The sequence below is a fragment of the Diceros bicornis genome, chromosome 4 (assembly GCF_020826845.1).
Source record: "Diceros bicornis minor isolate mBicDic1 chromosome 4, mDicBic1.mat.cur, whole genome shotgun sequence".
NCBI classification, from domain to species: Eukaryota; Metazoa; Chordata; class Mammalia; order Perissodactyla; family Rhinocerotidae; genus Diceros; species Diceros bicornis.
Genome location: NC_080743.1, coordinates 101,576,266 through 101,592,017, shown reverse-complemented (window position 1 = coordinate 101,592,017; position 15,752 = coordinate 101,576,266). Strand labels below are relative to the sequence as shown.

General features: G+C 53.7%; 1 protein-coding gene across 1 annotated transcript; it reads right to left on the bottom strand.

Annotated features, from left to right (window-relative positions):
• Positions 1 to 448: 448 nt before the first annotated feature.
• REN (renin) lies at positions 449 to 11,079 on the bottom strand. The gene is made up of 10 exons (XM_058538163.1): positions 10,982 to 11,079; positions 7,843 to 7,993; positions 7,167 to 7,290; positions 6,443 to 6,561; positions 4,774 to 4,970; positions 2,964 to 2,972; positions 2,313 to 2,432; positions 1,786 to 1,930; positions 1,432 to 1,530; positions 449 to 791 (listed from the first exon to the last, which is right to left on the bottom strand). The coding sequence occupies exons 1-10, from the start codon at positions 11,077 to 11,079 to the stop codon at positions 630 to 632; spliced, it is 1,224 nt and encodes a 407-aa protein (XP_058394146.1). The 3' UTR covers positions 449 to 629.
• Positions 11,080 to 15,752: the final 4,673 nt, after the last annotated feature.

Below are 15,752 nucleotides of genomic sequence, written 5' to 3'. Positions count from 1 at the left end.
CGGATCTCTTGTGGTTTCTAGGTGATAGTGCCCTAGACTGCAGGTGTAAATGGCTACATGGGGGCGGGAGGGGGGGGACGGGGAGGGCTGCAGTGCACAGAGACAGGGCTGGCTAGCTCAGCAGTGCAGAGCCTAAGCTTGGGGCTGGCTTCCACAAGCTGGGAGCATCTTTCTGACCCACAGTGACTGTCACAGCATTAGCCTTGGTCCTCGAGAGGCTAGAAGGGGCACAAGGCTGGCTCTCTGCAAACTTCCCACCCAAGGTTGTGTAAACAACCCTACCTAAAGGGATGGATGGCATCATCCTTGCACACAGGAACCTGTGCATGCAGGTGAATGTGTAGTTTGTCATTCTGTGTCACGTTCCTATCCACACATGATCACACGGCCGTGCCTCTCTGTTTCAAACCCAAGTGAACCCAGGTGCAACAGGGTTATGAACATGAAGTCTTTATTCTGTTTGTCCTCAAAGCTGGGAAGAGCTGGTGCCGGGAGCAGGGCAAGCGTCCAGGAGGAGCTCCACGCCCCAGGCTCCTGCGCAAGGGCACAAGCTAGGCAGCGGGGGCCCCAGAGGTGCTCTGGCTCTGGGCTAGGGCTGAGGGCAAAGCCCGCCTGGGCAGCAGAGGGCCTCAGCGGGCCAAGGCAAAGCCAATGCGATTGTTGTGCCGATCAAACTCTGTGTAGAATTTGCGAATGAAGCTGGCGCCCAGGACCCAGACAGGCCCAGTGGGCGGTGGGACATCCAGACCGTGGAGCGCCAGTGTGCACAGATCATCATTACTGTAGGGATCCTGGCAGGAAACGAGGGTTTCTCCACTGCCCAGCACATAACCATTCTCCCTCCACCTTGCCTGACCCCAGCAGCTGTCCTCAGCAACATCTCCCACCCCTCCCCCATCCACACTGGGACTCCATCGCATCCTGGCCCTTTCAACCCCTCATGGATCGCATGCCTCCTGGATGCAGGCACTGAGCTGGACACCGGGCAGACAATGCGTCAGGCACAGTGCTACCTTCAAGAGCTTACAGTCTGGCAGAGCTTCTGACCCTAGGCCAGTCACTTCACTGCGCTAAGTCAACTGAATATGAAAGGGGATGAGATACAGGACTACAGCATTCCTGGGGGCGTTTGATGAGAACCTGGAGACAAGAGGATGAGCACAGCGATTCCTGAACTTGGCTGCACGTTGCAATCGCCCAGGGGAATTTTGAAAACTCTGATGCCCAGGTGCCACGCCCAGAGCTTCTGAGTTAATAGATTTGGGAAGTGGCTTGTTACTGGGATTTTTAAAAGCTCCTAGCTGACTCTAACATGCAGCCCAGTTTGAGAACCACTGATCTAGCATCTAATCTGTGCATAATAACTTGTCGCTTTTTGGGGGCCCCTGCCCACCCTTCCTCCCTATCGCTGAGGGCAGACTCAGGCCTCACCTGTAACACGTAGTCCTCACTGGTAAGTGTGTAGGCTCTGCCTCCGAGGTGGAAGGAGATGTCGGGGAGTGTGGGCACCTGGTTACAGTTCACGACATACTGGGCCGAGGGTAGAGGGAGCCCCTTTGAGTGTGGGAAGTCCCCCAGCAGACACAGCCCTGTGCTTTTGGCCTGGGCCCTCTGCTGGAGAGGGCTGGGTGCATGCTCCCCTCCCCCGGGGAAAGAGTGTGAGAGGTGAGGAGGGGAAGGCCCCAAATGGCCTCATTTGGGACCTAATGCTGCCTGGGGTAATTTCAGGGCCTCGATCAGGTGGTGCTCCCCCCACCCTTGGCACCCACCCCTCCAGCTTCTTACTTCATCCGAGCTCAGCTCCTTGGCCCCCAGTGTCTCCATAAGCAGCCTCAGGGAGCTGGTGGGACCTGAGACATAGGATGCGCCGGTATCCACCACTACCATGCAGCCCTCCTCACAGAGCAAGGTGGCCGACCTCACAGACACCCTGGGGGAGACCACAGTCAGACAGGCAGAAGGCTGATGGGGCACCACCAGGCTACATAGCTTTCCTGAGGGCAGGCAGGTGATAGGAGGCCATGCTGGGGTCCAGTGATGCATTGGGGGATGGGTAAGGCGTGAGCTGGAGGAGAAAAGGTGCTGTCCCTCTCCCTCAGCACGTGACTTAGTGACCCTCCACTTCCTCTCAGGAGGCCCCCTCCCCTGTTCCTCATATCTGTGTTGCCCATCCCTGGACAGAGCAGGCAGAGAGCAAATGTTGGCTGTACCTTAAGAAGTGGTTGCATCAGGAGAGACCCTGCCCCTCCATCCCCCCCGACCCCCACGGCAGCAGCATTTTTGGAGAGCTGGGAGAGTGGAAGATTCCTGACCCTTTCATTTTGATCTGCCAGGAGTCAGTCTTGCTGATGCTCACGTAGTGGAAATTCCCTTGGTAATACTGGGGGTCACTGCCTCCCAGCACAATCTCTCCCCCCAACAAGTGGGAATTCCTAAAAGGAAGATCAGAGGCTCTTGGAGACCCATAACCTCGGAGACCCAGCAACCCCAGCCACAGGATGGGGGTGGTTGGGCAGGGTGCAGGGTGGGGCAGAGGAAGGCGGGAGGGCAAGGCTGGGAAGTTGTGGAGCACACCGCTTCTCCACCTTTCTGGCCCCTCCCCAAGCCCAGCCAGAGGTGGCTCCGGGATAGTCCAACCGCATCCAATAAAGCATCCCCAGAGAGGTCACAGAAAAGGAACAGGCACAGGGACAGAGAGTAGAATGCAAACAAGACGCAAATTGCCCCCACCTTCCCTTGGCTCTGGGCCGCTGCGGGTTGAGCAAGTGCACGGGAGGGGACTCTGGGGAGCTGCTGGGCAGGGGTGGGCAGGGGCATGAGGTGGGCAGGAGTGGGGCGTGGAGAACTTTGGCTCCTAGGCAGAGCCTGGGCCTGCTGAGGTAAGTTTTGGGCGAGTGGCATGTGTGATTCTGGGCCAGGTGCTCTGGAGGGTCAGGGCCATGTGGGGGGTTTCGTCTCCTTACTTGGAATTTCTGCAGAGAAAGAGACACAGCAGAAAGGAAGCTTTTGTTTCTGGTGAGCCTCACCAGCCTGTGGTTTGGAGTCACCAAGAGGTGAAGTCACTTGCCTAAAGTCACCCAGGCGGGGAGTGGGGTGATGGAGGACTGGAGCCAGGGCTCCTGGTGCCCAGTCTGAAGCGGATCCCCCTTGCTTTCTTCTCCAGGCTGCACAATGCCTCCCACAGCTCAGGGCCTACTTTAGGGCTGGTTTCCAGAGTGTGCGCGCACACGTGTGTGTGTGTGTGTGTGTGTGTGTGTGTGTGTGTGTGTGTGTGTGTGATGGGGTTTTCCAGAGCTCATAATAGGAGGCATGAGTATATGCACATGTGTGCATGGGTGTGTAGGTGTGCACATGTTATTCGTGCAAGTGCAGTTAATTGCATTTTTACAAATCCAGTATGTATGTGCACATGCCAGCACAAGCTCCTTCCGCCCCTCCTGACACTTCAAGATCTCTAGGGATGTTCCCTCCTTCCCCTCCTAGGGTAAAGGAAGAGGCAGGCCCTCTCCTCAACAAGGCCCGCCTTCTTCCTGTTTGCTGGGTCCTCCTCCCTTCCATGGCCTCCAGGCTCCTGGGCCCTCAATTATCTCCACTTTTTCCCAACATTTTCAATCTCTCACTTTCCATTGGCTTCCTTCTCCACCTGCAAGCATGCTCAGGCGTGTTCCAGCATTTAAAACACCTACCCTTCTTCTCTCTGCTTCTCTGCATCTCTGCCTGCACCCCCACCTGAAACTCCCTTCCCTGTTCAATCTCTCAGGGCAGCCTACATCTGCCCTTCACTTCCTGACACCCGCACCTTCACTACTTGCCATCTGGCCTTGCTCCCCTCTAAAATGGCTCTTCCCAAGACTGCTCCTGATGGCAGAGCCGACTGGGGGCCTTTTCTCAACGCCTCCCTTTTTCTCACCAAACCAGACGCTCCTCTCTGCTTTACCTCTGCGATTTCTCTGGACTCCAACCCTCGCCTCCATCCTGCCACTGGCCTCATGTTCTTACCCTTATCATCCCTTGTCTCCAGCTCAGACCACCTTTCTAAACCCAGCAGCTCGGAGCAGATCACAGCCCTGCTCAGCAGCTGCCGACGGCTTCCCCAGGCTGGCGGAGCTGCATGTGAGCTCAGCCTAGAATGGAAAAGCACCTACAGGTTTCAGCCCTGTGCTCCCTGCTGTTGCTCACAGGTTGTAATGTTTCTTGTTTTCCCTGCAGACTATAGGCTCTGTGAGGGCAGGGACTCTGTCTCGTACACTGTGTTCATGGCTGTACCCCCAGAGCCTCGCACAGCACTTGGCACATAAGCACCCAATATTTGTCGAATCAATGAGCAAACAAATTCATAAATTAATGGATGAATGAAGTCGGCTGTTGCTGTGTGAGAGGAGCCGTGGGCTCTCACGGGGAGGGTCCCTAGGTCACAGCAATGCCTGCTTCCCAGCCCCCCACCCTGCATTCTCCTCTTGTTCTAGAGCAGCGCTGTCTAATAGAGCTTTCTGCAATCACGCAAATGTTCTGTATCTGTACTATCCAATATGGTAGCCACTGTGGAGCATTTGAAATGTGGCTAGTGAGGCTAAGCCACACTGAATGCCTAATTTCGTTTGACTTTAGTTCATTTAAATGCAAGTAGTAGCTTCCATATCGGATAGTGAAGCTCTAGATACGGACGGGATATCACCTCATCATGAACACATCTGGCCCACACTCTCCTCCTTCTCTCCAGCTCTTCTGCTTCTCTCCCTGTCTCTGCCTCAGCCCCTGGAGTCCCAGGCCCACCTGCTGTAGTAGACGGAGAAGACGTCCTCCTTTAGCACCCTCTGGGAGAGGATGTGGTCGAAGAGGGGGGTGACCCCGCCGACGGCCTGTGCAGGGAAGCCCATGCCCAGAACCCCATCAAACTTGGCCAGCATGAAGGGCATCAAAGGCAGCTCCGTGACCTCTCCAAATGTCTGTGTCACTGTGATTCCGGCCACCTGTGGGAGGAAGAACTGGAGGAGACCAAGCTCACTGCCCATCCCCTGGCCAGAATCTGGTCTGGGCTTCCACACTGGGGGCCCCAGGGATGCATATGCTCCAGGGTATAGCAATTTGGGGTAAGACCATTTCATCAACCCTCTCTCTCCTTGTATACATCCAGGCTGTGGAGTCCAGAGAGAACTGGGGTTGCCCAGTGACTGAAAGGGGCAGAAGCTAAAAAGGCAGTACTACCAAGCAGGAGCAGAAAAGATGCCAGGAACTCCCATTCCCCTTCCCCAATGGCCCAGCTTTCACAGCGGCAGGACTGGGTCTGAGTCCCCCACCTCCATATGGGCTAAGGATTTCTTCAGCACAGCCAGGCCTGCCCTTGATGTTCCTTTTTCCCTTATTTCACAGACAAGGGGAGAAGTAAGTTCATACTGATTTCCTCCAGGTTCCACGTGCAGCCCTCTCCTAACTCTCACAGCTCAGGGCTAGAGAAACCCCAGAATGGGGAGGAGTCAGACACAGGCCAATGAAAAAGAAAACCAGGCCCTGACCCTGATCCCAAACTCTAACCTCAGCCATGACCTTAAAACCTGTGAAAACTAATCAAGGATACCTCAACTAAAATTGGAGTTGGGAAGGCCTGTAGAGGGAGCTCTCAAGCCCTACCACTCCTCCTCAATTACTCCAAACAGGAAGGGTCAGTTACTGACCCCAACAGGATGAGAGTACCTTGTACTCCCAGACAGGAAGTACAACTGCTATACTACTCCAGCAGAGCGGAGGAAGACTTCCTTCTTGCCCAGCAATAAGCTGAGCCAATGGAAAATGCTGCAGCTCAGCCAACGAGAAGCTGTCATCACCTGAACTTTTACCTTTCTCCAATGAATTTTCATTTTTTCCTTGCTGATGACTTCATTTCCTTGACCCATCTGCTTTACTATAAAAGCCTTCCATGTTATGTACCCCCTTCAAGTATCTGTCTCTATGCCAGATGAAATGCTGCCTGATGCATGAATCGTTTAATAAAGCCGGTTAGATTTTCAGATTTACTCAGTTGAATTTTGTTTTTTAACAAACCTATGCCTGACCCTAAAACCAACCCTGACTATGATGTCAAAAATTCCCCTGACTCTGACTTTGATTTCAGTCTAGGGTCTGGTTAGGAGCCAGTCAGAGCTGGGTGACCTCAGTTGATTACTTGACTGGAACCTGTGGGGCTCAGGACAAGCCCTACATGTGAGTTAGATGCAAAAGCCTCCATAAATCACCCAGCATCCAGCAGAGAGCTCAGGCTTGCTCTGTCGCAGGTGCTGCTGTGTTGTGGCTCCAGCGAGAGGTGGCAGAGTAGGGTATTCCTCAACTCCCCAGGCCCCAAGGTGGGCTGGACTGAGCATTCCCCAAGTACGGGCCCTAGAGTGGCAAGAGAGAGCTGGGGACACAAAAGGCAAGGAGTCAGATGACCTGGGGCAGTCCCACTTACAGTCACCATGTCCTGGCTCAGGAAACCTTTGACTTTCCCAGATCCATAGTGGATGGTGAATTCCGTTCCATTCTCCATGTAGCTGGAGGATTCCGAGGAGTCATAGAGGCTGTGAATCTCTGGCAGAGGGACATAGGCTCAGGTCTGTCCAAGAGCGGCCCAGCACAGGGGTTCAGAGGCAGGCGCGTTGTGGGTAGGCTCGGGTGGCTGAGGACTTAGGTGCAGGGAGGGGGTGGCCCTGAGGGTGGAGGCTTGGAAAATGTGTTTCATCAGTCAAGGACTGTGTTCTTTGGGCCCCTGTCGTGTGCCCATATCTCTGAGAATTTTGTCTCAAATGAAGCATTTTAAAGCAATTTCCAACACTGGCAGAAGGAGAAGATTCTGGTCGCAGTAAGCACTCAACAAAAGGCTGTTGACTAAGGATGGGGTGGGAGAGCAGACGTGCCTGGCTGGGTCTGGGAATTCAGTCCTCGCTCAGTCTCAGGAAGGCTGGCAAATGGCCTTCGGTGTGGGCTGGGGCCTCCTGGAGCTTGCTTTCTGACCTTGGTGGCCATATCAGGAAAATGGGGGACATTTTCCTCTCTCCACTCAGGGGCAGTGGGAGTAGAGGGAGAGAGGAAACAGCTCAAATGGTAGCAGGAGGGATGTAGCGGGGTGTGAGGCAGGACTGCCCAAGCGCGGCAGGGCAGGGGGCTTGGGGGGCACCACAGGTCTTGGGGCTCACCACAGGCTGTGTAGAGAGGGCTGCACTTGCTGGAGGGCACCCAGAGGTTGGCCGAGCCCGTGTCAAAGATGACTTTGAAGGTCTGGGGTGGGGTGCCAATGCCGATCTCGCCGTAGTACTGTGTCTGTAGGGGTGAAAGGAAAGAGGCGGCAGGAGGGGCTTGGGGAGCCTTGGGGTCTTGCCTGATACCCCTGTTGGCTCTTGGGATGAGATTAAGTAGATCATACAGCCTCTCTGGGATTCCATTTTCCAGCAAGACCTGGGTGGGAGGCTTAGCACTGTCTTGTGACTTCCCAGGAAATGAGATAAGAGGGCAAAATAAAAATATGAAGCAAGAGGGTGCTCCCCTCGCCCCCCCATCCCCCGCATCCCCCGAAGGAACCACTGACGCAGTAAGCAGTCAGGCTGTGCTCAGCCTGGTCACAGAAACCTGCATCTGAGGTCACACACCCCTCCTGCCCACTGGCGACACCAGAGCCGGATTCCTGAGTTCCAAGCCTAACTCTGCCTCTGGACTCCCTCCTGCCCTCTGTGCCTCAGGCTTCCAGCTGTGAAACGGGAATTTTGTAGGGTGCTTAGTGGTCCTCAGTCAAAGACAGCATGGAAAGAGCAAAGAAAGCTTTCTGCCCAAGAGAGAAGGAGCCAGGGAAGAGCAAGTGACTGGGCGGGGACTCACGTCCAGGTAGTTGGTGAGGACCACCGGGGAGGTGCTGTTGTCACAGGAGCGTCTTTTGGTGAACTGGCTCCACTCAGCGCCGAGCCTGCTCACGTCCACGCCTCGCTCCCTCAGGGTCTCCCGGACTGAGGGTATCTTCTTGAGGAAGATCCTGGCCCAGGACAGAGGAAGAAAAAATAGAAGAGCTCCATACTCCCCTATAATAATAGCAGAGTCCTTGAAACTTCTAGTACAACTCTCCCTATCGCAGCCCAGGCAGCTAAGAATCACTCTTGTGCCCTCAGTCCTCTGAAGGAGAATTTCCAAGCCTCCTCGAGTCACCTGTGCTGGTATTCAATAACCCTCAACTTCCTACTGTTGTCTAATTTTGATCCCTACCGCTGCAAGGCCATGTGTGCCTTCACTCATTCCTTCATTCATTCCATAAGCACATTGTGAACACACACTCCGTGCCCGCACCGCACTGGATACTAGAGATATAAACATCGCTGCTGCCTTCACGGAGCTCCCGCATTGGCATCCCCCTGACAGAGATGAAGGCTGGGAGTGCCCCCTCAAGGCTGGACAGGAGGAGGCAGTGCCATGTGGGGGCTGTAGGTGGCAGCAGAGGCCTGCAGCAGCCTGCCCGGGGCTCCGGGATGCCCCAGGGCAGGTGCCCAGCCAGGGCTGCAGCGTGGAGCAGACTGACCGAACTGGGTGGGGCAGGGAGAAAGAGGCCCGCGTCTCCAGAGTGCCTGTGCACCCTGTCCTTGGAAAGATGTGCCTTCTTGAGCCTAAGTCCCAGTCCCTCGGCTTCTCGTCCTGACACCTTTGGGAGGCGCAATTAAAGAGACCTGGCACCACAGCATACTGGGTGCCAAAGACTGTTCACGCCCCATGTAACCCTCACAACCCTGCAACCAGCTGTTGCCCTCACTTTATGATGAGGAAACGGAGGCTCACAGGGACGAGGTGCCTCAGACGTGATGGAGCAGGGATTCAAAGCTGCGTGTCTGGCCCTATTCCGCATATGGGGTCCCCTGGGCTCCATGAAGGCTGTTTGCGGAAGGCTGGAGGAAGATGTCCCTAACTGTTGGCTGGGGGCTGTCCCAGGATTGCAGCCCACTTTGTGGAGAATGCGCCGTCTTCTCAGCTCTAGTGCCCCTGTCACTGCGCAGTCCTTTCCTTGTCACTCCCCCACGTCTACGTCCCCAAGACACCCATGAACACAAAGGCAACTTTCATGCCTGTCAGTGTAATATTTTAATGGAAATGACTTGCAGATTCATATCACAGTTTGCTGTTGACAAAGTATTGTCACAATTATAATCTTATCTGATTCTCAGCCACCCCATGAGGTGGGTAATTTTATTATTCTCATTTTACAGATGGGAAAATTAAGGGGCAGAGAAGGCTCGACCCCGAAGAGGGTGCATTTTCTACTAGTTACTCAGAGCAGCCCCCACTCTGGACCTTTACCTTTACCATTCTCCTTTCAGAAAGTCCCTTCCTTCTCCCCTTCCCTTCCTCCCAGTCTTTCATCCTTCCAAGCGCAGCCCGCACCACCTCCTCCAGGAAGCTTGCCCATGAACTCCCGTTCACACTGGCCTCACCTTCACTTGGGCTCCTTGGTGCTCACAGCCAGCACTGCACGGCTAATGCTCATGGAGGTGGTGCTGTCTGGGGGTGAGATTCTGAGCCTTTTCTGAGGCCTCATAAACTCCTCTATAAAAATGGACTTAAAGGTAGTACCTACCCAGAGAATCACTGTACAGATTAAACAAAGTGCCTGCTGCCCGATGAATATAAATTGTGTGTGTAAAAGGCAATGAGCGCTCCTTGAGGATGGGGTCCTGCGTTAAGATCTCCCAGACACATGGCAGTGTGCCTTGCGTGATGCTCTGCACGCAGCAAGTGGCGCAATTCCTATGATTGTGCTTCAGAAGCCTGACTCCCTCTCCACCCCTGGCCCAACTCCCTTCTTCTTTTCTGTTTGAAGATAACAAGGGAGAATGATTCCACCTTGCTCTGCCTTTCCCCCGGGCGTGGGGGCTCCCTCGGGCAAGTGCAGCTGAGAAGCTCTCGTCCTCTCACCCCACACCCCTAACCCAGCAACTACTCTCTGGGAGCCTTGGAGCAGGCGAAAGAGGCTTTGGGAACAAAAGGCCTGGTGTGTGTCGAGGATCAGCCTCTTACAGGTGGCCTCCCTGAGCCTCAATATCCTCATCTGTAAAATGGGACGGTTGGGTTGTTGGGAGGGGGATTTGAGATGAGATACATGAAAAGATCCTGTGGAATCCTAAGTGTTTTACAGGCTTAGCAACTATTACTGTTATTAAAACCTGCCCTCTTACCTTCAGCTCTTCTGGTCCTGTCTGCACTCCCCAGACTGAAGCCCCTTTTCCGCGTGGCCCTTTCCCATCCTGCCTCTCCCCTTCTGCAGGCTTGATGAATCGCTGGTCCCCACAGGGCCTGGCACCGAGTGTGGATGTTAGTCCAGTCTCTCTCCTTTGGGCTGCCTGAAGCCTTTCTTTAACCTTTCTGGTAATCTGCCCTACAGTGCTGACAGCTGGGCTCTCACAGCCTGCGGCATCACGCTGAGGCCTTTACATGTGTTACCTCATTAAATCTTCAAAGCCACTCTAGTGAAGTCGGTGCCTATTATCCCTGTTTTAAAAAACTGTAAGTGGAGACCTGGAGAGGTTAAGTAACTTGCCTGTGGTTCCAGAGCTAGTGAGCTCTGCTAGTGGAGCAGCGTTTAGACCCTGACAATTCAACTCTAGCAGCTTTGCACTTACCATATGCCGTGCTTCCTCCTGCTAGACTTAACCACACCACGCTCCTCTTAACAGTCAGGCCGAGAGCTCCTCGAGGGCAAGGGGCCTGTCTAAATCACGTCTGCCTTCCCCACGGTGCCTAGCATGGTGATCTGTGCAGAAGGCAAGAGCTCTGGGCAGGGATCAAAGACATGGCTTCCAGGCCTGACTAGTGCCACTATTGGCTGTGTGACACTGGGGGAGTCACCTGACCTCTCTGAATGGGACCATACCTCCCTGCCCAGCTAGTGGTGAGGACTGGATGACATCACATATCTGAAAGCCAGGGGAGTTAGGAAGGTGGGAAGTCCTGTGCCCTGCCACCCTCTCTGGGCCCCAGTTACCGTCTGAAGGCGCCGGCGTCTGCAGGTGGGCCAAAGGAGCAGGAGCCCCAGAGCACCAGCAGGAGTCCCCAGCGGGGCATTCTGCTCCATTGGTTCATGCTGCTCCTGGGTCCCGGGCTCTCTGGGATCCACTGAAGCCTTGTGGCTCCCAGACTCTCCTCCTTTTATACCCACCACACTTAGGATGCTTGCGATTCTGCTCTGCCCTGATTTATCACCCTGGGGCAGACGGCAGGACAGCCAGTAATAAATCCCCCCATGGGGCAGTGCTAGGTGGGTGAAGGGTGACCAGGTTTCCGCATGGAACAGGGGAGCTGGAGGAAGGAGGGCTGTGGGAAAGCAATGCTGCGTCCGATGACGCCAGCAGGCTCGTCTCAGCCTGGCCCTCTGACCCCTGAAGAGGGCAGGGGCTGATGAAAAACAGCACTGCTCAGGAACAAGGTCAGGGCTGGGACTGGCATAGAACCTAGGTTTCCAACCCCCTGGCCAGACTCCAGCCCCCATGCCCTTAAAGATCCGTCCTCTCTGTTAACCTTGGCTGTGCCCCTGACCGGCTTCTCCCAGGCTGCATCTCAGTGTTCCCATCTGGTACATGGGTAACTCCTCCTGGCTTGTTCCCTGACAGAGCCAGATCCAGGGGCCTCCATGCTGCCTCCCTCCAAGCCTCTGTCAGCAGCAGCTGTTTACGGGAAAGTGCAGCACAGCTTGGCAGGAGAAGACGCTCCTTGTGTAGCCCTCAGGAAGCAGGAAGCTGGGGCCGGGTGTGTGTCCATCCTCAGCTGACCTAGTATCGGTGAGAGGGAAGGGCAGCCCTCAGGGGCTCGGGGAGGCTTTTGAAGAAGAGTGTGGCAGGGCAGCTGGTCTTCCACCTCCTCCTCCTCTTTCTGCTTGGCCCTAACTCCTTCTGGGCCCTGCCTCTGCCTCCTGCCCTTTTCCTTGTAGTTTACAAGCAGTCTGGGGCAGCTCCCCAAACACACATCTGCCCCTAAACCCCAGGACGGGTGCTGTTCATTCAGCCTCCGATGCCCTCTCCTGGCTTCTCCCTGCTCCTTCTTCAGGGCCCACTTCAGCTATCCCCTCCTTCTCCACGAAGCAGGCCCTTGATGCAGCCCGGAATTGACTGCTTTCTGCTGCAGGCTTCCACGGCGCAGATAGGAGCCCTTCTGCAAGAGCAGGGACCAACTGTCCTCTATCCGAGTTATTTCTGCATGCAGGCATCTGCCTCTTGCCCAAAGTGGTGCGTAACCCTTATCAAACGAGTGAACTCGTGACCTGCGACGGGCGGTGCGAACAGCTCTGAGCGAGTTGTCAGGACCTGGGTTCTAGTTCTGACTCCACCACGAGCTTGCTGTGTGGCGTTGGGCCCCTCCCTTCCGCCCTCTGTATAATGAAGCAGATGGCAGGTGGCCCCCAGGGTGCTTCCTGCTCGGACACCTCGTCTTCTAGGTTCTGCGCCTTCAGGTGCCGCTCCCTGTGCCAGCTGTGCGCCGTTAGGACTCAGTCAGAGGAGCTCCCTGTGCTGCTGATGTGCTGGCTAATTATGTATTCGCACCCCTGAGATTATGACCTCCTCACCAAATGATGGCAGGATTTGGTGTAAACTCTTACTGGAGAACGTTCAGTCCCTGTGGTTGCCAGTGGGGGAAGTATCTGAGGGCAGGGCAAACTTGAGAACTTCTCAAAGTGGGAGATCTGTCTTGTGAGTGGATATTTACTAAGTGTTCCTGTTGGCCTCCATACTCTTTTGCTCCTCTTTCACTCATTAGCAAATATTCATTGAGCATTTACTTGTCAGACACTTTGCTAGATGCCGAGTTACAAAAGTGACAAAAATGAACACAGTTTCTGCTCTTATGGAGTCCACGGTCTGTAGGAGAGATGAATTGTTACCATCACAACATAAATGTAAAATGATAACGATGAGCAGCCCCCGTCAGGGAACTCCAGGAGAGTTTCCCCCAGGGGAATTACACCCGAGTTGTGATCTGAAGCTGCATAGTCAGGAAGTGAATAGCTGAAGAGGAAAGAAAGAGAGTGCCAATGGAGAAAGCATGTGCAAAGGCCCCGTGGAGAGAAGGAACATGGGAGAATAAGGGCCCAAAAGAAAGCCGATGTGGCCAGAGAGAGACGAGAGGGGTGGGGCGGGAGATGAGACTGGGGAGGCAGAGGATGATAAGAGCTAACACTTATCAAATGCTTATTATGGGTCAGGCACCATTCTAAGTGCTTAATGCATTTAATTCTCACAACAACCATGTGAGGTAGTACCATTATTACTCCATCTCACAAAACAGGAAACTGAGATACAGGAGGATTCAGAAGGTAACTTGCCCAGGGTCACACTGACAATAGTGATGGAGTCTGGCTGTAAATTTAGCCATAACTCATTCCATAGCTGACTTGAGTATCAAACCATAAAGGTTCTTGAACTCCATGCTTTGTTTACCCTAAGAGCAATGGGTAAATAGGCTATGAAGGGAATAATGGTGTAACTGGATGTGCTTTACAAAGACACTCTAGTAACAGTGTGCATAGCAAGGACTTGGGAATGGTCCAGAATCATGTAGCACATACCAGGGAGGAAGCCATGACACTAGAGCTAGCTTGTACTGGGGGAGGTGGCCAGGTGGAGATGGAGAAGATTGGATGGATTCGAGAGAAGTGTGGGAAATAAAATCCATAGGATTTGGTGATGGGTTGGCTATGAGAGTGAGGGAGATTGAGGTTTCTAGATGCCTGGTGATACATAGGGTGCTGTGGAAGAGAATCAGGATTCCAGAAGGATAAGAGGGTTGGGGAGATATGAGTTTGAGGACATGTTGAGTGTGGGGTTCCTTTGAGATATCCCAGGGGTGACATTAAATAGCAGGTGTATATATGGACCCAGGAGAAAGATTTATGTGTTATTTGCAATTGGAATTAATGCCACAGTTATGAATGAAAGTAGTCAGGGAGAGGGTAGAGAGAAAGAAGGCCCAGGACTCCAAGCTTTCATGGACCAGCAGTGGAGGAAGGGTCTGCAGAGGAGAACCAAATAGAGAGGGCAGAGAGGCAGGAGGAAACCAGGAAGTGTCCCTGAAGTCGAAGGAGGAGAGCCATTAATGGGGGATAGTGAGCAATGGTGGATGCTGCTAAAACGTCAGGCAAGATGTGAGTTAAAAGATAGACATGCAGTCATTGGTGCTGTTAGTGAGAGCTTTTTTGGTGATGCAGAGGGACAGGAATCCAGACAGGGATTGGTGGAAGAGTGATGGGTAGTAGGGAGATGAAGGCAATACAGTATAGGCAGCAATTTTGAGACGCTGGGCTGTAAGGAAGGGGGAAGAGAGTTATAGCTGGAGGGAAATGAGAACCGACAAGGAGGTCTCTCTCTTGTCTCCTCCCTCCTTCCCTCTCTTCCTTTCATTCTTCTTTCTCTTCTCTTCCCTTCTCTTCTCTTCTCTTCTTTTCCCTTCTCTTCTCCTCTCCTCTCTCCTCTCCACCTCTCTCTTTCCTCTCCTCTCCCCCTCCCCCCCATCCCCAGCCCTCTTCCCCCTCCCTCTCTCCTTCTCCTCCCCCTCCCCCACCTCCCCCTACCTTTCTAAGGACAGGAACGAGTTGAATATATTTAAAGGCCTAGAAAGGACTCCATTGACAGGAAGGGATACTCAAGACAGTAGAATTCCTGAGAGGGCAGGAGTGCACAGGTGGACCACTGCTAGGAAAGGAAGACAGGAAGGTAGGGCATGTGCCCTCTTGTGGTTCATTTGCTTGGTATTGGAAGCTGAGGGACTTTCTGTCTGGTGACTATTATCTTCTCGGACAAGAAGGGAGTAAGGACCTCTGCTGGGAGTTGGGGATAGGAGGGGGTTTGGAGGTATGAGGAAAATGGAGAAGGTCTGAAATAATGATGGAAAGCGGGAAGAAGATGGCCAGGGAAACTAGAAGGATTTCTGAAAGGAATTAAGACATTTAATGGCTGGAGATGATGACTTTATACAGGAAGCCAGTCTGCCCTGTTCTCTGACTCTCCTTCCACCACTACAGTGCTTGGCTGCTTGGGTACAGATGCAGAGAAAGTACATGGGTGGCTTCATCCAGGGCCGGGATGATGCCAGATGTGGTGATCAAAGATGAGGGACAAAAAAATGGGTTACTCAGGGTCTAGCAAAAATGTTCTTGAATGATAGACTGTGGACCAGAAGGTAGATGTGGAGAGAAGTCAACACAGGAGGGATGGATGAACTGGAAGGAAGCAGAGGACCACAGATGGGTGAGAAGAAAGAGCAGCAGTGGTGGGAATAGTTGAAGCATAAAGTTGGAGGGCAAAGAGCTGGTCAAGAGTGGGTCTTCGAGATAATCTCTTTGGAGGTGGAGCAGTTACAAGTGATGGCAAATCCAGAGCAGGATGTGAGGGTGGATGGCTGAAGTGGAGTGGGGGTGAGGCCATTGGAAGGAGGGCACTCAAGGAGCCAAGAGGTCAGGGTGCTGGCTGGGTCACCGTCTGCGTGGATGGTGATGTCATCCAGGAGGATGCAGAGGGCACGGGGTGGAGGAAAGCTGTAAGCCAGAAGCCCAAGTCCTTGATAAATGATGAGGCGGGACCTGCAAGTCCAGTAATGACATTGAGTGAGTGAGGGAAGGTCCAGGGCAGAAAGCAAGGGCCTGAGAGGAGGACATTCTTCTCCCCGTGTCTACATCAGTCCTGGGAGGCGAGTGAACTGGTATCCCCCTAACACAGGAGGAAACCAAGACCTGGAGAAAAGTAATGTGTCCTAATTCACAGCTGGTA

What these genes read in the sequence shown, in the direction of transcription:
- REN (XM_058538163.1), bottom strand. Translation starts at nt 11,079, where the DNA reads ATGAACCAATGGAGCAGAATGCCCCGCTGGGGACTCCTGCTGGTGCTC. An exon ending in CCCTCTCTACACAGCCTGTG is followed by an intron (nt 6,562 to 7,166) that starts GTGAGCCCCAAG and finishes TCCCTCTGCCAG; the next exon opens with AGATTCACAGCCTCTATGAC. An exon ending in TGGCAGATCAAAATGAAAGG is followed by an intron (nt 1,931 to 2,312) that starts GTCAGGAATCTT and finishes GGTCTCCCCCAG; the next exon opens with GGTGTCTGTGAGGTCGGCCA.